The following is a 21,876-nucleotide window of genomic DNA, read 5'->3' on the forward strand; positions in this document are numbered from 1 at the left end:
CCCCACCCCCACCCCACTTTTCCCCCAGCTCTGTTGAAAACCTGTTTACCAGTGAGCACAGAAGAGCAGCCTGGCCACTTCAGTCATAAGACACGAGCCCTGGGCCTGGGCCGGCGACCTTCTCTTCCCTCCCTCCGCTCACTGCGCTCCCTCCCGCCTTCCTCTTTCTTCCCTGCTGGATCATTAATTTGCCCTCCTGCCCCGAGAGTCCCATGCTGTGCGGGTGTGGAGCCAGGGACCCCGGGGAGAGAGTTTTTTGGGGTCAGATGAAGACAAATCTGCCTTTGAGGGGAAGGCTTCTGAGAAGCAAAGCCAGAGACGGAAGCAAAGCCAGTTCCTTCTTGCCCGGTCTGTGTCCCAGGGCCGAGGCCCACTCACCACCACTGCAAAGAGCAGGAGGCAGCCTGTGCTCGGAAGGACACGGGCCCTGGAAATAAGACATGCCCTGCCTCGCCACTTCCTGGCCATCCGACCAGTAGCTGCGGAACCTGCGCATCACTTCTCCCTCAATTTTAATATGACACCTGCATTAATTATTTTGAGGATAAAAAAGGAGATGGTGAATATAGGACATAACAAGAGAACCCATAATAAACTATGATGCATCTCAGAAAAATCTATCCAAGGTTCTTGTCAATTCATTGGCACCTAAAATCATAGTCAAAGGTGGTCTTTTCAGAAAGGTTTTTTAGAGTTAAATTACATTTTTTAGTTCCAGAGAAACTGAAGAAAACCAGCAGCTGGCATTACAATATTTGTGCTTAAAAATCTGAAGCAAAGACTCTGTTGTGATGGTATTGATAATTTTTTTTAATGTTTCTGGACAATACTTGACCCCTCTGTTTACAAGACTTTTTATATGCTGGGAGGGAACGTATTCAGGGGTACCTAATAAATACAGCAGAAATGAGTCGCAGAGGCAGCTGAGAACACATACTCACCGGGTGATATTGGCCGGCTTGAACTGGGAGAAGGTGTGTAAGGGATCGGGCTGGACACAGTGCGAGGTCTTAATCCTTGTGCAGACATCTCGTTAAAATACCTAAGAGGCAGGATGACATGGTTAGCACTGCCTGCATCCCAGCAGTTCCTCAGAAAGCTCCCCTGAGAAAATGTCAGACGTTCGCATCATGAGGTAGAACTCCTGAATGTTCAGAAAGTGTCGCTGTAGCGATGCACGTGTATAATACAGTCGCCAGAGCCACGCTGCTGCACTGCCTGGCACAGCTCTCTATGCAGGGGCATGGGTGAGGGAATCCAGGGTGTCTTTACTCAGGATGGAGGCCTGATGACACCAGCATCACAGAGAGGACCAGGCTTTTCTCCATCACAGAACAGCTACGTAGGAGTTCACTCCCCCTGTCCCAAGAATGAGACACAACCACGTGGTAACTGTGTGCTGTGTGCGTGTACGTTAGCTGCTCAGTCACGTCGGACCCTTTACGACTCCATGGACTTACAACACTCCATGCTGTAAGCGTGTGTTGTGTGTGTGTGTATATGGTTAGTTGCTCAGTTGTGTCGGACTCTTTGCGACTCCTGCCAGGCTCCTCTGTCCATGGGATTCTCCAGGCAAGAGCACTAGAGTGAGTTGCCATTTCCTTCTCCAGGGGGACCTTCCCGATCCAGGGATCACATCCAGGTCTCCCACACTGTAGGCAGATTCTTTAAGGTCTGAGCTACCAATGGGGCTCAGTGTCTACATGTAAATGCTATAATGGCTACATGTAAATTGTTACTCGAAAGACCAAGCCAAACAAGCCCTCTGAGATGTATGTCATCAAATTAAAGGTATGTGGTTCCCCGAAGTGGATGTCAATTGTTCACAAGGCAGGCCTTGCTTAACAGTCACGTGTTTGAATGCGGGATGCAATAAAAAACACTCGGGTGAGTACCTCAGCAGGTCACACAGTGCACGTCAGACTTCTTCCTGGATTCAGAAATCACATTAGACCTCACTCGGTGAATAAGCAGAGAGAGCTGACGAGGGCGAATTTCTGCTTGAGGGACTCTCTAATAAGTGATCTTTCCCAGGCTTTCCAGCCAAAGGAAGGAACACGTGCAGACATGCCTACCCTAGAGGCGATCTTAGCCCTGACGTTTAATCAGTTCACACAAGGAACTTGAACACAGTTACTTCTATGCAGGTTTAGTCAACTCGAAGGAAACAAGGCTGCCAAGTCTGGCATGCACCTGTCAGTGAGCTACCCACCACCAGTTCTCCCTGCTCTCTCAGTGGAGCCCAGCATGGCGCTGCTAGACCAGACACCTTGTGACTCTGCAGCCAGCAAGGCTACTAAGACCACTTCTTGGTCTTTAAGGAATTAAACATATGTAAGTCTCAAGTGTCTATTTTCTTTCTCCCAAATGTGATACTATCCCCAGTAGGGACAGCAGACGTCTTTATTGGGCAGCTGTACTTGACTCCTGATAATCCAACCTAAAAAAGGTAACAAGGACCTACTGCATAGCACAGGGAACTACATTCAATATTCTACATTAACCTATATGGGAAAAGAATACGGAAAAGGATAGATAGATGAATATGTGTTAGCTGCTCAGTCATGTCTGACTCTCTGCAATCCCATGGACTGTAGCCCACCAGGCTCTGCTGTCCATGAAATTCTCCAGGTAAGAATACTAGAGCGAGTAGCCATTCCCTTCTCCAGGAAAATCTTCCTAATCCAGGGACTGAACCCAGGTCTCCTGCATTGCAGGCAGATTCTTTACCATCTGAATCACCAGGGAAGCCCGGATATCTGGATTTGTATAACTAAATCACTTTGCTGTATACCTGAAACAAATACAACATTGTAAATCAACTATCCTCCAACATTAAATAAAAAAAGAGTGGGAGAGTGGGGCTAGGAGTCAAATGTTCCTGATGCTATCATGTACACTGGACAAGTCAAAAAAAAAGAAAGTAAGCAAGGCAAACCTTCTGCAGTAAATACCAATTCTGGGGAAAAAACGATGTTTGTCCAGAAGACTGAAATAGCCTTAGTGTTGTCACCGTAGTCAGAGAACTTGTCCTTCAGTGCATCATATTCAAAATTCAAAAAAGAGGGGATATATGTATACAAACAGCTGATTCATTTAGCCGTACAGTAGAAACTAACAACAATATAAAGCAACTATACCCCAGTTAAAAAAAAACAATCAAGCACAGGGCCCTGTGTTGTGTATATTAACATACACTCTGCTTCATTTCTTCAGGTAATTGATAAAGTAGTAAGTTAACTAATATTCTAGCTGATGTTCTTGGTCAAAAAGGTTTTCAGAGGATAAGAATTTCAGGAAGAATGAGACACTGTCAGAAACAGATCAGTGAAATTCAGAGTTAAGGCTGATCATTTTAGAATATAAACTTCTGAGGAAAAAAGACTCACTTTTATTCTTTTCAAACAAGGAAGATAGTTTGAAAAACAGATTTAAGTCTATTTTTATTAAAATGTTTTAAATGATAAAAGTAGATCTTCATTATAAAAAAATCATACATTTTTTACGAAATGATAATACTATCACTGCCCACAGCGAATTAATCAGAACGCCTGCTAGCCCTCTGGATCTGTTCAGTAAGAGAAGTGAAGTGCTGATCTGCTAGAACTGCCCACATGTGTTCAAACAACATGCTCTGGTGTCAACAGCAAATGTGAGTCATCACAGCCACTGGCAGGCCCTGGTCGGAGACTGGCTGCCCAGTCCTGTCAGATGGTGGTGGTCTTAACAATCACCTCTCTTCAAAGTACAGAACAGGAGGGCGGGTAGGGAAGGAAAGGAAAAATCTGTCTAGCTAACCAAAGGATGACTCTCTTATTCCAACCCATTTCTCAGTGGGACAATGAGGGGTCTTGATATTGAGGCCTGGGCAAATAAATGTATTTGTTTTGTTTTTGAAAAGTAGCTGCAAAAAGGCTGAAAAGTCACCAAGCGTGTTAAAGCAAAACCTCTGGCTTTCAAAAACTTTCGCCCATCTCTGGCAGATTCTTTCACCCCCTGGACACATTTGCTTTCTCAGGCTGTACCATGCATGGCCTGCTCATCTTTCCTGTGAACTAAGATGTTCCCACCCATACTCTAAGGGCTTCCCCGGTGGCTCAGCAGTAGCAAAAGAAGGAGACGCAGGTTCAATTCCTGGGTCAGGAAGGTTCCCAGGAGAAGGAAATGGCAACCCACTCCAGTATCCTTGCTTGGGAAATCCCATGAACAGAGAATCCTGGCAGGCTACAGTCCATGGGGTCGCTAAAGAGTCAGACATGACTTAGCAACTAAATAACAATCACCCATGCTCTAAAGAGACATGACATAGGATCAGATGAATTCAACAACACATGCCGATGCTGCCTCTCTACACATGACCTGCCCCACTTCTCTCCTATCAGTAATTTGGCAAAGGTCATTTTCTTCATCTTTCTGTGTTTAAGGAGGATGCTCAATCTTCTCCCTTTATCCCATTCTCGGCATCCACTTTGAGGTGACAGCATTCATCATGACAATAAATAAACGTTCCAGCCATCTCCTACCACATCTCACAGGAGGTGAGGCGGGGCCGGAGGCTGGTTTTTGCTGCTGTTGTTCTCAGGAGGTTTGTGGGACGCACACACCTCTCATCATCCATCTCTAAGCTGGACTCGCTCTCGGAGAGCTGTCGACAGAGGGCCTCTCTTCTCTCCATCTCCCGCTGCAGCTTCCTCTGCAGCCTCAGGTTCTCCTCTCTCATGTGACGCTCCTCCTCCAAATACTGCGCCATTTTCTCCGAATCTGAAAAGCCAGAGTTCTCGATTAAACCAAGATCCGTGCAGTCATAGTCCGCTCTTAAAAAGACAGGGCTGGTCCAGCCTCTGTGCCACAGACCAAGAACAAGACAGCCGTTCTCACTCCCCACACACAGATGACACCTGGATTTCAAGTTTATCCCAAGGTTGACCAATGATCTGCACTTAGAAAAAAAAAACGTGAAAAGCAGTGAAGGGTTGGGCAGCATCAATCCCACTTCCTCAACTTCTAAAGTGCTCTATGCAGAGGAAGACATGCTGGAGCTATGTCTGGCCAGAGTGGGTACCAGAGCTCTCACTACCTTGCTGGAGTGGAGAGGGGAAGGGGTCCAGATAGGGAAATAAATTCAGCCCATAGGCTCCCCTCAGGGCACCACTTCTGCTGCCTGTCAACACCAGACACAGTGGGGCAGGTCATCTATGCGAACACACCCAGAGACCACACTTGTTAGCACACCCCCAGTGCAAGTGGTGGTGGTGGGGGTGGTGGGGAGGGGCTTGCACATGGAGAACCAGTGTACTCAATGAGCTAGGTGACAGTTATAAATCTTTTTATAAAACCAGAAACTGATGTAGTAAGCACTATGTGATCAACATTTCCAACATTAGATTAACATTTCCAATTAGTCTAATTTTTGGTGTATGTGTTACTGTCTCCTAACTGATGCACAGTGTTTTGGAGGCAGACAGCAAATCAAGACCTATGTGCAGCCAGGTACTTGGGATGGCTCTTGCTTATGACAAGTACCCCTTCCTCGGGAGCTGCTCCATATGTGGGGCAGTCAGAACTAATCGGCTGCAGGTCTAGACACTATAGACTCAGGGTGAACCAGCCAGATTATTTCTTGGAGGAATCTGAAATGTGGAACCAACATCTTCCTGGGGCTTTGGAATCCCCTTCTGCTGAGCTGTCTGCCCTCCGGAGTACCGCTGCAGGATTCTGTGACATCCCTGCAACCAAAGGTAAAACATGACCCTCTGCCCTTTCCTGGTTTACCCTAGACAGACCTCCCCCCTTTCCTGGTTTACCCCAGACAGAATATGTTGTTACTAAGTAACAAAAATAACCTTCATACAAACCTCAGTGTCTACCCACTTTCTTGGCTCCTTCATTTTCCCCTATCTCGGGCAAGGAACTTGGGAAAAGTACAATCTCCATCTACTTCTCTTTTCCGAAAAGTACTTACAAGTTTAGAGCGGCCGTGACCACATCTAAGAGATAGCCTGACAGGATACTACCCCATATTATCAGTCTGGTCCAAATTTAAGAAGGAAGGAAGGTGGTAACTGCTACACTGACAATTTCTCTCCCATAAACTGACCCTATTTCGACTCCCAACTCTACCAAATGAGTTCCAGTTTTATATAACTCAATGGAGGTCTGGCATTTTTAGCAAATAATGACTTTTGATAAGTACTCAATGACTTCCAAGAGACCATCATGACAGAATGCATCCAAGTTTTTGAAAATCCTTATTTTAGAAATTCAAATGAAAACACCCAAATTATTACACACTATTATGCGCGCTAAACGCTAAATCTCTTGGCTGTTTTCAATCTAACCAGAAACCCTGCTGTCTAATCCAGATGCAAAAATCTCCTTAATTGAAGGCATGCTGGGAAAATATTTACAAAGGACACTTTTAATATAAATGATTAAAGGTATTTCACCCCAAATATGCTCAGGGGCAGAATTTTTCACTTGCTCCAGAGGAAGTACTCTATCAGCCTCTTGGAATCTTTAGTGTTTCTAGAACGAGATGGGCAGCTGTCGGGGCAAGTTGCCTTTCTTTTCCATAAATAGAGAACTGAGGATTCGTGAGGCTTTGAGAATAATTATTTAAGAGGAAACCCTGTCTTTCAAAGAAAAACGGCAATCCTTTAGCATCTGGGGAAACCAGCAGGGGGATCCTTAAACAATAAGCTCTAGACAAGAACATCAGTCACCAGGAGCAATGGCTGAAAAGACTGCCTGGCAGCTTGGCAATTAACCCAGAAGCCAGAGGCCCAGAGAAGGCAGAGGCCCACAGCCTCCGGGTGTGACAGACCCAGGCACAGATGGCCGAGACATGGCACTGCTCGGCTGCCCTCAACTGGCAGGTCACCCCACCTGATCTCACGGCGCTGGATTTATGCTCGGGGCTCAGATGGTAAAGAATCTGCCTGCAATGTAGGAGACCTGGGTTCAGTCCCTGGGTCAGGAAGATCCCTTGGAGAAGGAAATGGCAACCCACTCCAGTATTCTTGCTGGGGAAATTCCATGGACAGAGGAGCCTGGCTGACTACACTTCATGGGGCTGCAAAGAGTCAGACGTGACTGAGCAACTAACACTTCATTTACTCTCAGGAGTCATCCTCTTTCTCCCACACTGAGCTCCCCAAGGCTTTGAAGTCACAGCTTATGCTTCCGCCATCTTCAGCCACCTCACAAATTCAGTCAAAAATAGTGTCAACTGAAGGTGATTTCCAGTCTCCCAAAAGATGGTTCCTATATGATCCTAAGGTGGCTTGTACCTGGCTTTTTTGCGGGGGGTGGGGGGGGCTGGTGTGTGGGATCTTAACTCCTGGACAAGGGATTGAGCCCATGTCCCCAGCACTGGCAGCACCCTAAACACTGGACCACCAGGGAAGTCCCAAAGCCTGTACCTTCTGCATTCCCTTTCAAGTTTACGGTAAGAAAATACTTCTGCCCAGATCTCATCCAAACCAATGAAATTAAAATCCACGAGGATGAAGCCTCCCCACTGGTCTACGAAAACTCCCCCAAGGCTTCTAACGTTCAAGCAGAGTTGAGAGATATTTGGAGAGAGGTTCAAGCTCAGACTCAGCTTGACTTATGGGAAAAGGCCCACGTGCCCTAGGAGCTTTCAAAGGGGACTAGATTATGCAACATGAGGCGGCAGAGGCAGGTGGATGAGCAAAGTCTCATGAACTCATCCTCTAAACCCAACCTAAACCAACTGGGAGCAGCTAGGAGCCACATGCAGCCACTTCAGGTCAGCTTTCCCTGTCCTCACAAAATCCAAACAGCATTTACAGATGCCTCTGTTGATATCCACAGTGTCTCCAGGGATCAAACATCGCAGTAGGAAGGAAGTAGAGGAAATAAGATACCCTTCCCAAATTTCTTCCAAAAACATTGTCTGGGGAACAACAAGGCAAGTATACACAGGAAAGAAAAACAGCACTGTAAAGATTTCAGAAAGGGGACAGACCTTTGTTTGTCCAACACAGCAGAAACTCAAAAAACACCCAAACCTAAAACTACTAATACTTGAGAACTCTTTGACTTGTTTTCACGGAATACACATCCATGGTGATTCTCAAACTGGGGTACATGATCAGAATGGCCTTTATTTAAAAAAAATACAGAGGACAAGGCTCCACCCCTAGAGTAAGCCCAGAAGCCTATATGGGGTTAGACAGGATGGTGGCCTTCTACAGATGTCCACACCCTAATCTCTGAAGCCTGTGGCCATGTTGAGGTTAAGGACCCTGAAATGGGAACTCATCCTGGATTATCTGGATGGGTCCGATGCAGCCCCAGGGTGCTTAAGGGGAAGGCAGGAGGGTCAGAGTGAAAAGATGTGACATGGGTGGCAGAGGTGGGAGTGGTACCCATGCAAAGGAGGAGTCATGAGCCCAAGAATGCAGACGCCTTCAAAAGCTGAAGAAAGCAAGCAAACAGTTTCTCCTTTTAAGCCTCTTATAAGGAAACGACCCCTGCTGACACCTTGATTTTAGCCCAGTGAACCTATTTTGAACCCAGACCTCCGAAAACTGCAACATAATAAATTGGTATTGTTTTAAATCAGTGAGTCTGTCTCTTTTTTTTTCTTCACCATCCTAAGTGTGGTTGAATTTGCTCCTTGCCACGTCTTTCTTCTCACAAGACTTTCTGGGTCAAGTGATTCCTGGCCAAGAAAAAAAAGCAGAATTGTCCCCCTCCCCAATGGATTTGAATGAAAACTGGTAATAAAACCAGGTACAATTCCAAGGGAAGACATACGAGAAGAAATCAGGTACAATTCCAAGAGAAGACATAGGAGAAGAACCAAGCCGGGTCTAAGGAGCCTCACACATGAATCGCACATATTTATACTGTGTCAAGGTCACTTTCATCCTACCATATCGCTTTTGTCTTAACCACACAACTACTGTCTGAACAGCCCACATGTGTTCTATAGAAGAGATGGAATGGCTGGTTCTCCTGTTGTGTGTCTCAGCTAGTACTTCATCTTACTAATAAATATGTGAGATCTTTTGTTGGAAATAAAATAAATGACTAAGTTTGTGCTCATTTGTTAACAGCAGGCAATAGGACACCTAACACACTGTATTTCTTAAAGGTTCCCAAGATGACCTTGATGTCCCATCCCAGACACAGTACTGAACTAGAGCTTGCAATACACTTCAGAGAAGAAAACATAAAGATAAGAATCACTGAAATTTTAAATGTGCATTTCATCTGACGCAGCAAATCCATGCCCTAGAGTTTACCCTGAAGGTATTTTTACACAGGTATCAAAATATGTGTACAGAGATGGTCTCTATGGTAGCACATGGCAGCTCAAATGGGTCTGTTGATAAGGAATGAGCTAAATAAGCTACAGCATACCATACAATCAAACACTGCACAGACTTTAAAAGGGAGAGTAAGGCAGTTCTGTATGTATCGGCAGGGGAAAAATTGCAAGAGACAGTAAGTGAAAAAAGAAAAATGCAAAAAAGGTATGTTCACTGTGCTACTATTTATATAAAAGAAGTCTACACACACACACATCTGAGGACTATATTAAAAATGTGCTAATTGTAAAAATTGGGGGGCTGGGGGTCAGGGGTGAAAGAGACTTATTTTTTCCCTGCATACTTTGTACTGTATTATCTATTCAAATAAATTTGAACAGTCTAAAAACTGAAATAGGAGAAATGCAAGCAAATACACAGTGACCAATCACGTATCCAGAAATTAGTTCCTTAGCTTTCCAAAAATAAAAAGAATATACTTCAAAAGCATTAATTTCGTCAAGTACCATCAACAACTATTAGCTGAGACCCAATTTTGGTAGTCAAGAAGATAAATACTCTTCTTTGCATTAATGTTCCCAAAGTACACTGAGGTCTCCAGCATCCCTTCTGTTAGCCCCATCTAAGAGATGACACCAGGCAGCTGGTGAGTAGTACTGCCTCTGATATAAAATAGCTAACTAATGGGGACCTACTGTATAGCACAGGAAACTCTCTATTCAACATTCTATAATGACCAATATGGGAAAAGAATCCAAAAACAGAGTGGATATAGATAACTGATAACTGATAGATATAAATAGATATTTGATAACTCATTCACTCTGCTTGCTGTACAACAGAAACTAACATACTGTTCATCAACTATATTCCAATTAAAATTAATTAAAAGAAAACAAAATAAAATTAATTAAAAGAAAAGAAATAGTGCCTCTGATCCTGGACCCTCCTGAAATTATGTGATTTTCTAGTATTCTTAACTATTTTCCCTGCCCTGTTATATTTTTTTTTAAATAAACTATTCCAGGATGACAGACATATAATTATGTACTGGAAATGAAACACAATATGAATTTAATTTATACAAATTCAATGGGAAATACATGCATTTAATAAAACTCTCTCCTTGGTAAGTGGATTACTTCTGTGGACAGATGGCCAGTGACAGCAAGGCTACGTACGCTGTAACTGGGCAGCTCTCAGTTGCTTCTTCAGCCTCTCCACTTCATTCTTTAAAAACCTGATGTGTCGCATCATGTTTTCTGGAGAGTCGATCTCCATGGAGATGTCTCTAGGCGATGGGGGAGCAGACACCGGCTGGTCTAATTTCTCCTGCAGGATTCTTCATTGAAAAGAAAAATCCAACAATGAAAAACAGTTTGTCTTTAAAAGATAAAACACTCATTTGATGCTCACCATAATCTATTTTTAAAATACACAAACAAATTCTTAGTAATTGAAAAATAAAGACAAAACAACACATTCTAGTTGGGAGGTTTGTTTTAACAGCATGCTCATATTAATCACCAAAATTCACTAAATTGTTTTAACTTCTCTGCCCATTTTCCAGCAATTTTCAATCGCCCTTACTTGACAGCCAAGTCAAAGGACAAAGCAGAAGAATCCACCTTCTCTTTCTTCCTGTTAAATGGCTGCTGGTAATTAAGCTTTACATAAAAAATCTCTAACACTGGCTTCTGATTACCATGCCGGGCATACCCTGGGCAGTCAGGATGATTTGCTGACTAAATGGTCCACATGCTGGGCTTGAGGGAATGAGACCCTGGAGGAGGTTCCCCTCAGTGCTTTTAGTTGAAACTTAAGAACTATAGATCATGAATCTCTTTGGAGGGTTGTGTCAAACAGACAGATACACTTCTCAACTCCCCTCCTGAAAAACCAATCCTGAGACTTCCCTGGTGCAGCGGCTAAGCCACTGCACTCCCAATGCAGGGGGCCCAGGTCCGATCCCTGGTCAGGGAACTAGATCCCACATGCAACTTAAGATCCTGCTTGCTGCCACTAATACTTGGTACAGTCAAATAAATTAAAAAATAAATATTTTGAAAAAGAAAAAACACTTTTGAGGGCAAGTGGATGGAAGGACCTTTGCTTCTGGCCACAGCAAAAGTAAAAAGAGTTAAAGACAAAAAAATGTACTGGGTTAATAAGTGGTGGTGCCACCTTCTCTACCAATTATTTTTAGTCTGAAGTATGTAAAGCTCTAATATTTGACAAAATGACAATTTCATAAAGTTCCATCCAATAATCTGGTATTTATATATATAAAACCTTCCACTGCTTTCTTCAAAGAAAGATTGACTGGCAATAGACTTCTCTGCCTCCTTTTTATAAACTGCTGGGAAGTTTTTCATTTAGACTGGTTTTTACCTTTGACTTTATCCCTTGCTGAGAAAACTAGTTGGTTAAATATTGTAATGGTCTCTCCATCTATTAGATGAAATAACTTTTCATGATTCAATTTGTTAGTAATACTATAATAAGGCAAAACATAACTGATACAACTACTGCTTGAATAATTCCATATAGGTACACCTTGGACCTGCATTTTTTAAAGCCTGTGGAAGATTCCCTGGAGAAGGGCATGGCAACTCACTCTAGTATTCTTGCCTAGAGAATTGGATGAACGGAGGAGCCTGGCGGGCTACAGTGCATGGGCCGCAAAGAGTCAGACACAACTAAGCGACTAACATACAACCCACACATGAATCTGTTTCGCAGATCTTGAGATGAATTCAATCTATGGTTATTCATCCGAACAAAATATTTATGGCAAATATTTCTGATCAGTAAACAAAAGTTCCTGGTGAAGTAGGTGAATGAATATTTTCAACAAGTTTCCTTTCTATACTCAAACATACATTGCATCTACAGAACTTCCCTGCCATTAGCCCTGTTCCACCCACCCCAGAGAAGACAGTGCTTAAATCTAAGGGCCCCACCAGACCTTTTTTTGGTGGGGGATTGTGTGGCACAACATGTAGGCTCTTAGTTCCCCAACCAGGGATTGAACCCATGCATGCTGCATTGCGAGCTCAGAGTCTTAACCACTGGTCCACCAGGGAAGCACTCCCACCCCAGTTTTTGCACAAAGAGATTCAAGATTACATGTGAGGCTGAGTTTTTCATATCCATGTACATACATTTCACAGTAAAAACACTAGCCTTAAATATGTACAAGTAAGTCTATTAAAAAACAAAGTTTTATACACTTTATCTATAGTAAGTCTTAAAACACAAAGATGATCACTTGCTATTAAAATCTCAGGCTCCCTAATGAAGTACACTCTAGAGATATGTGATCAGTCATGGTACACAGCACACATCCTAAGCACTTCAGAAAATAACTAGGGAAGACAGTTCAATAGGTAAAAAGTTGGTGCAGCCATCCTTCAGAACAATTCAGGGGTGGACAATAGCTCCTTAACTAATTTCTTCAGAGCCTCCAACATCAAATGAAAAGAAATTCTACCAGGACAGTAAGAGGGGAGTACAAAGATGGACCAACAGGAGGATAGTTCGGTTTTGTTGCTCAGTCATGTCCACTCTTTGCGACCCCATGGACTGTGGCACGCCAGGCTTCCCTGCCCATCACCAACTCCCAGTGCTTGTTCAAACTCATGTCCATTGAGTGGGTGATGCCATCCAGCCATCTCATCCTCTGTCGCCCCCTTCTCCACCTGCCTTCAATCTTGCCCAGCATCAGGGTCTTTTCCAATCAGTCGGTTCTTCCCATCAGGTGGCCAAAGTACTGAAGTTTCAGCTTCAGCATCAGTCCTTTCAATGAATATTCAGGACTGACGTCCTTTACAATTGACTGGATTGATCTCCTTGCAGTCCAAGGGACTCTCAAGGATCTTCTCTAACACCACAGTTCAAAAGCATCAATTCTTTGGCCCTCAGTTTTCTTTATATTCCAACTCTCACATCCATCCATGACCACTGGAAAAACCATAGCTTTGACTAGATGGACCTTTGTTGGCAAAGTAACGTCTCTGCTTTTTAATATGCTGTCTAGGTTGGTCATAGCCTTTCTTCCAATTCCAAGGAGTAAGCGTCTTTTTAATTCCATGGCTGCAGTCACCATCTGCAGTGACTTTGGAGTCCCCAAAAATAAAGATTCTCACTGTTTCCATTGTTCCCCCATCTATTTGCCATGAAGTGGGACCCATGAAGATGGGACCAGATGCCATGATCTTAGTTTTTTTATTACATTTATTAGTTGGAGGCTAATTACTTTACAATATTGTGGTGGTTTTTGTCATACATTGACATGAATCAGCCATGGATTTACATGTGTTCCCCATCCCGATCCCCCCTCCCACCTCCCTCTCCACCCGATCCCTCTGGGTCTTCCCAGTGCACCAGGTCCGAGCACTTGTCTCACGCATCCAACCTGGGCTGGTGAGTGATCTTAGTTTTTTGAATGTTGACTTTTAAGCCAACTTTTCCACTCTCCTCTTTCACTTTCAATAAGAGGCTCTTTAGTTGTTCTTCACTTTCTGCCATAAGTGTAGTGTCATCTGTGTATCTGAGGTTACAGATATTTCTCCCAGCAATCTTGATTTGAGCTTGTGCTTCATCCAGCCTGGCATTTCACATGATGTACTCTGCCTAGAAGTTAAATAAGCAGGGTGACAATATACAGCCTTGACATATTCCTTTCCCAATTTGGAACCAGTCTCTTGCCCCACGTCCAGTTCTAACTGCCGCCTCTTGACCTGCATACAGATTTCTCAGGAGGCAGATCAGGTGGTCTTGTACTCCCATCTCTTTAAGAATTTTCCAGTTTGCTGTGATCCACACAGTCAAAGGCTTTGGCATAGTCAATAAAGCAGAAGTACATGTTTTTCTGGAACTCTCTTGCTTTCTAATTTGATCTCTGGTTCCTCTGCCTTTTCCAAATCCAGCTTGAACATCTGGAAGTTCATGGTTCACGTACTGTTGAAGCCTCACTTGGAGAATTTTGAGCATTATTTTGCGTGTGAGATGAATGCAACTGCACGGCAGTTTGAACATTCTTTGGCATTGCCTTTCTTTGGGATTGGAATGAAAACTGACCTTTTCCAGTCCTGTGGCCACTGCTGAGTTTTCCAAATTTGCTGGCATACTCAGTGCAGCACCTTCACAGCATCATCTTTCAGGATTTGAAAGAGCTCAGAGGGAATTCCATTACCTCCAGTAGCTTTGTTCATAATGATGTTTCCTAAGGCCCACTTGACTTCACATTCTAGGATGTCTGGCTCAAGGTGAGTGATCACACCATCGTGGTTATCTGGGTCATGAAGATCTTTTTTGTATAGTTCTTCTGTGTATTGTTGCCACCTCTTCTTAATATCTTCTGCTTCTGTTAGGTTCATACCATTTCTATCTTTTATTGTGCCCATCTTTGCATGAAATATTCCCTTGGTATCTCTAATTTTCTTGAAGAGATCTCTAGTCTTTCCCATTCTATTGTTTTCCTCTATTTCTTTGCATTGATCACTGAGGAAGGCTTTCTTATCTCTCCTTGCTATTCTTTGGAACTCTGCATTCTGATGGTATATCTTTCCTTTTCTCCTCTGCCTTTCACTTCTCTTCTCTTCTAAGCTATTTGTAAGGCGTCCTCAGACAACCATTTTGCCTTTTTGCATTCCTTTTTCTTGGGGATGGTCTTGATCCCTGCCTCCTGTACAATGTCACAAACCTCAGTCTATAGTTCTTCAGGCACTCTATCAGATCTAATCCCTTAAATCTATTTGTCACTTCTACTGTATAATTGTAAGGGATTTTATTTAGGTCATACCTAAATGGTCTAGTGGTTTCCCCTACTTTCAGGATAGGCTATCAACATTTTCCCCATTTGTCAAATTAAAACAGCGTGCATCCACCAAGGCATTAAAATGTCCCACTGTTGCTCCCTGGTCACATTCAGCACGGTCCCCCAACCCCACTCCCAACATACACACATTTACATCCACTACCCTGAACAGCAAGACTCAACAAACCGCTTTTCAGCTTCAAGTTTATCCATCCTCTTCCAGAGACGGTTCACTAGTGCTTCCTGTTCTTGTTCCAAAGTATTCTCAAGGTCAATCTTCTCCCGTCTCAACTGAAGGAAAAGAAAGAAGTTTCACTGAGAATTGTAGGCCACTTAAACTTTGTTCATTAGATTTTTTGATTGGAACACTATGATCCCTTTCCATGGGGAAAACTGCAAAGAAATGGTCAATTTTCTGGCACAGACACGTTAAGTGCATTTCATTCTTAAACTTTAATTGAGAAAACTGAGATATGCTCATTCTTTGATGTTAAAGCTTAATTGCTCCCTAGTAGGTGGATCACAGTGGTTGCTTCAGCAGTTACTCCAGGCACATGGAAAGTCTTCCTTAAAGAGGGTTTGAGGAGATTTTGTTGCCAGTTGTCCCAGGACATAAGTGGGTTTGTCTCCCTAGTCCTGCATGCATCTCAACATTAAACCAGAAAGGTTACACTTCCATTTACGGAAATAACTCCCAACACTGAAGACAATTCTACCAAGTGGTTAATGGGCACATAGAAATATGGCCTAAGATATAAAAACACGTGTGAAAAGGATAAACACCACATTCACAATACTGGTTACTTCTGGGGAGGTGGGGCAGAAGGTAAATGTGATTCAGGGGAAGGCAAATGATTGCAGAGGGAACCCCACATTGCATTCTACTTCATAAAAAGAAGCAATTGGGGAAGCAATTAATTTAATCTATTAACATAGAAAGTGAAAGTGTTAAGTCGCTCAGTCCTGTCCGACTCTTTGCGACACCATGGACTGTAGCCTGCCAGTCTGTCCATGGGACTCTCCAGGCAAGAATATTGGAATGGGTGGATCGAACCCGGGTCTCCCGCATTGCAGGTGGATTCTATACTGTTTGAGCCGACACAGAGCAACATGCAAACACTGAGACCAACACCAGACACAGGTTAATAGGGATGTAGCAGAGAACTGAGGAATCAGAAAGGTCTGCCCTCTGGAGACCTCGTTCAGGTTCTTCCATTACAGCTTGTGGGAAACCCAAATGAACTTATTGGCCAGCCCAATACATTCTAGTAGTGGTGAAGACATTAAAAGAAACCATTTATGTTTTAGTAGAGAGAGAGAGAGAGATGAAGAAAAAGAGGGCTGGTGATGGGGACAGAAAGTGCCATGATAAACAGAGTTCACAGCACCAGGAAGAAGGAAATGTATGGTATCATTTTTTGTATACTTGTCTATTTGCTTGGGATAGTAACTAATTTTAACAAATCACTTTTTAAAAGGTGGGGAACATTATGTTACTGCCCTCATGCTGTCTCTTCACCCAACTGGAATTTATCTTTTTAACCACTGACTTAACAGATTAGTTTTGATTGCAGAGCTACACAGCTGTCCAGGTATTAATATCAGAGTTCACACTTCTTTAGCAGGTGAGAGGCAAGCTCCTCACTGAGCAAAGACCCCTATGTAGACATAAGGTGAGACCAATTCCATGGACAAAATGTAGCCTTTTACAGCAACCGAGGCAGACATACCTTACTTCACCAGTCAATAAGCCAAGATCACAGAGTCAACAGAAAACATAGCCTCACTGAATTTTCTTTGCATGGGCAAAGGGACAGGAATCAGACTATGCTGGAAGAGTCCTGTGCAGTGAAGCCAGGAGCTGGCTAATGCACAAAAGCTAAAAATATTAAACAGCTCCTTTCCCTGCGAGGAGAAACCCAGGAACACCTCACAGAACTCCTATGAATCTTTGTGATCCTCTGACCACATTTTGGGCCAAGGTTTGAAGCAATGATACAATTCACAGTTGTTTATTTAAAGAAACAAAATGCCAAGTCATTTACCCTTTAAGGACCCTATTGCCATGTTTAACTAAAACATGACAAGGGGTACTTGGTAGAGAAGAAAAAATTCAAGCAAGGCATCGTTTTGTAGTAGAGATGACTAGTAGAGAAAATAATGCCCAACGGCTTATTTTTAGAGTAATCATGCACCATGCAAATATATAACTCCAAAAAACAAAATCAAGACAAAGCTGTCTCTACCCACATATGACTGACTCGGCATGTGGTTTTGAGGAGGTCCTAACCTGTCCTCAGGCTTCCCAGGTGGTGCTAGTGGTAAAGAACCCACCTGCCAATGCAGGAGACATAAGAGAGCCAGGCTTGATCCCTGGTTGGGGAAGATCCCCTGGAAGACAGCACGGCAACCCACTCCAAGTATTCTTGCCTGGAGAATCCCATAGACAGAGGAGCCTGGAGGGCTATGGTCTATGGGATCACAGAGTTGGACACGACTGAAGCAACTTAGAATGTATGCACGCAACCTGCCCTCATCTATGAAATGAGAAGGCTGGCCTTGAAGACATCTGAGGTCCCTTCCAGGGCCACCCATCCTATCATTCTCTGTCAATCTCAAGATGGCACTTGTCTCAGTCTGCACTAGTTCAGTTGAGATTATTAGAAGCAGAAGCAGCAAAAGAAATCATCTAAATCCACTCTTTCATTTGAGAGCTGAGGAACCACTGATTCAGGAAAAGTGATGCTGCCAGCATAGGAATGGGGATCAGTCACTATGGTGACCAAAGAAGCTGGGTCCCATCTAACCAGCAAGTTCAGAGCATTTGGAGGGGCAAATAGGATTTGGGGTAAATTATCCAGTGTAGTCTGGGAAGTAGTGGAGCAGGGGGTACCTTAGTGAGTCCGAGAGTATGCAGGAACAGATAAGGAAGCAGGAAAAACAGAAGTTGAAACATGAATCTCAGCTTCTTTTTGGTACCAGTTAGTAGAGCTATGTGTGACTGTGTGTGTGTGTGGGGGTTAAGTCACTTCAGTTGTGTCCAACTCTTTGCGACCCTATGGACTATAGCCTGCCAGGCTCCTCTGTCCATGGGATTCTCCAGGCAAGAATACTGGAGTGGGTTGCTATGTCCTCCTCCAGGGGATCTTCCCGACCCAGAGACTGAATCCATGTCTCTTATATCTCCTCACTGGCAGGCAGGTTCCTTATCACTAGTGCCACCTGAGAGGCCTGATAGTAGAAACCCAAGCTTCACCCTCTGGAGGCCTTGGTTCACTGAAGTGGGCAGTAAACTGATAGCTGGGAGTCACCTGAAGAACTTCAGAACCTCCCGAAGTCCTTTATCAGCAGTGCCCTTCCATCTCCTGTCCATATAATCCCACAGCCTATTTATTTATAGCCAAAGAGTATAAACCAGTACTGCTGTTTCTGACCTAAGCAGATTTTCAGTGCTTGCATTGCCCTGATATCAAACAACCCTCAAATCTGACAGTGTGTGTTAAACTGACAGGGTATTGAGTCAGAAATTCTTGCTGGAATAGAAACAACAGCTCAGTGCTGCATTCCTTGCTTTTGCAATGCTGATCCCATCTGTAATAGTCTTCCCTATCTCCTTTTAAATTCAATGTTCCTGCCACAGGTACCCACTCTTCCATTACCAAACATCAAATTCTCAGGCAAACCCAAGCCCCTGCTGACTACACTCTCTATCAGCACTCAGCACCAGTGGATACAGCTGATTTGCAGAATATTCATTTGAAGAGTTGCTTTGTAATTAAGTCAGGTCAATGGACTGTCAGCCGAACTCCTTACCTGTCTTCAGTAGCTCTTCCTCCTGTTGCAAGTTAATTAACATTGCACCAAGAGTTCTTACTATGTTTCCCAAATAAATAACTTCTTTAATGGATAAACTTAGTGTATAAAAGTAGAGCTGGCTCATTTGAATTCACAGCCCATTCTGGCTGTGTCTTCTCAGGGGGCAGACACTCACTACCCAAAAAGCAGAGAAAGCAGGGGGCAGCCAAGAGACAGCTCCAACATTACCACACTTCTCTCTCAATGGAGCATTTTCCACTTACAGGGAACCAGGATGCTCACAGAGGTCAGGGAAAGGAATACTTGGCAAAAAAGCCTGATGACCATAGCACATAGCATGACCATGTGCTCAACTACAGAATTTTGAAAGGTTTTAGTGTATCATTTCAATCTACTTTGAAAAGTTTTAGTCTGACCACCAAATTACCATCATTCCTATATGAAAATATATTTTGAACTCCAAACATTTGTCTTAAAAACCCAATTTTGGAAGGCAGCCCATGACAGCTCTTCCCAGAACAGGCAGCCAATGACAACTGCCTGTTCTATGTGCACCAGAAATATACAGAGAAGGGAATTCCCTTGTGGTCCGGTGGTTAGGACTCCACTATGCTGCTGAGGGCCCAGGTATGGTCCCTGGTCAGGGGATCCTACATGCTGTGCAGTATGGCCAAAAAAAGAAAGAACAGAAAAAATATACATACTGATAAAAAGACACACAAAAAAACCATAAAGAATAGCAAGATAAATAGGGTTGGCCCTTGGGTCAAAGTATTAAAAATACTGGTGGTAATTTATCTTCGTATGTTTTCCGGCTCCCACACAATTTTTAAAAATATTTATGTATTTTGGCTGTTTTGGGCTTCCGAGTTGCAACTCACAGGCTTGGCTGCCTTATGGCCCGTTCCTTATGTTCCCCACCCAAGGATCGAATCCGCATCCCCTGTATTGGCAGATAGACTCTTAACCACTGGAGCACCAGGGAAGTCCGCCCCACACAATTTTTTAATGAACAGTTACTATGCTTATAACAAAAAAACGGGAAGACAGTCAATCTTAAAAATTAACAATTTCCTGACTTTGGATATTAATTCACATACCTAAAACAGAATGAATTCATACACTCTAAGAGGAGAAATTATACTGAAGGCTCAGCTAGGTATCTGGAAGACTGAGAATCTTCCAGAGAGCCTTGAGTTATTAACCTTCTTTACCTATAGCTTGTAAGTTTTTTCTTCTCAAAAATGGTATCTATACTCTTTGAAATGGGTAGAACTTCAGGACAATAGTAATACCTTAATTAATATTTAATATGTGAAAAGTGACACTTTCATAGTTTACCAGCTCAATAAATCTTTTGTTTAATGATATTGAAAAATGAAGGTCTTTTATGAAACAGATACACATATAATTAGTCATATTTATATGGTTTCCAGACTTAAGTTTCCATCACTTTGACATCAGTGCAATATTATACAAATTTGCATAATGGGTTCATAATTCTAGGGGACTCTTTTACCAAATAATTACCATCAGTGGAAAGCAAGCAAGTTTCAAAGTCTTGGGTATACAGGTTTTTTTTTCCTACATCAAGAGCACAGTGGAGGAATCTTTGGGCAAGAACACATACCACAGTGCATGCTGCAAAGACACTGTCACATCAGGGGCCACTTTCAGCTCATCATCTAAAATAAGCCTCTGTGAGAGACAAATATCAAGTATCATGTGGAATTCAAAAAGGATACAAATCAACTTATTTATAAAAACAGACTCACAGACATAGAAAACTTATCATTACTAAAGAGGGAAGGTGGGGGGAGGGATAAATTAGGAACTGGTGGGTAACACAGATGCAGGATTTAGCCATTCACTGATTTGCCACATACGTTTAGCTAAGGAAAATACCTTTTCTAAGTTACCCACCAAATTCTTGTTGTTTTTTTTTTTTTCCCAATGGACTTCATGAAATGAACTTATGGTTGCCGGAGGGAAGGAATAGTTAGGGACTTTGGGAAGGGCATGCACACACTGCTATATTTAAGATGGATAACCAACAAAGACCCATTGTATAGCACATGGAGCTCTGCTCAATGTCATGTGCCATCCTGGATGGGAGGAGGGTTTGGGGGAGAATGAATACATGTATATATATGGTTGAATCCCTTCCCTGTTCACCTGAAAGTACCACAACATTATTCATCGGGCTATACCCCAATCAAAATAAAGAGTTTAAAGTTAAAAAGAACTGACTTTCTACATTCTAATCACAAGCAACTAGAAGGTCCCAGTACAGTGTCTCTGGATTCTGCTGCCCTTACTCTGCGTAGCACACCCACGCCCTGCAATGTCACAGGCAAAGTCTTTACCACCAGTGCGTGACCAGGAACATACATGGCTGGACCGTGGTGAGGTGCCGCTTTCTTTATAAAGAAAACTCATTTTTAATTTTGTCCCTGCCATCAGCTGTTCAAACTGAGGCACAAGGCAAATGTCATCTTGGTGCTTCAAAATAATACCTGCGAAGATGGAACACAGTCTTGGCACTTAGTTGAAACAAGGCCTAAGGAAGGACTTCTTTCATTTCATATCCTGCAGAGGGACTCAATCTGTGTTCCTGACAGAGCTCAGGGTCTGCTCTCACCGGTGTGGAGGGGAGGCCCCTCAGCTGGCTTCATCACACTCTGACAGCTCCTCAATTACACACCAGCTGCAAAGAGCCTGCTGCAGCTCCGTGAGTACCACCCACTACTGCCCCGGGTTTGTTTACCACCGAGGCACGAACTCTCACTTACGCTCCGAGGCTTTTCTCCGCCTCTCCCTGAAAAGCAGTAGGGAGGGCTGCCCTGGTGGCTCAAGACAGTAAAGGATCCGCCTGCAATGTGGGAGGCCTGGGTTTGATCCCTGGGTTGGGAAGATCCCCTGGAGGAGGGCATGGCA

General features: G+C 43.4%; 1 protein-coding gene across 2 annotated transcripts in view; it reads right to left on the reverse strand.

The window, feature by feature from the left end:
- The window catches only part of CCDC6 (coiled-coil domain containing 6), a 109,606-nt gene that overhangs the window by 12,981 nt on the left and 74,749 nt on the right, over positions 1-21,876 (reverse strand). For both annotated transcript variants that reach the window (XM_020897117.2, XM_020897119.2), the window contains exons 4-7: positions 15,311-15,414; positions 10,484-10,644; positions 4,605-4,761; positions 942-1,042 (exon numbers count right to left, since the gene is read on the reverse strand). In XM_020897117.2, the coding sequence (XP_020752776.2) occupies positions 942-1,042; positions 4,605-4,761; positions 10,484-10,644; positions 15,311-15,414 (523 nt within the window). The remainder of the gene's footprint in view (positions 1-941; positions 1,043-4,604; positions 4,762-10,483; positions 10,645-15,310; positions 15,415-21,876) is intronic.

Source organism: Odocoileus virginianus, chromosome 7, assembly GCF_023699985.2.
Source record: "Odocoileus virginianus isolate 20LAN1187 ecotype Illinois chromosome 7, Ovbor_1.2, whole genome shotgun sequence".
NCBI classification, from domain to species: Eukaryota; Metazoa; Chordata; class Mammalia; order Artiodactyla; family Cervidae; genus Odocoileus; species Odocoileus virginianus.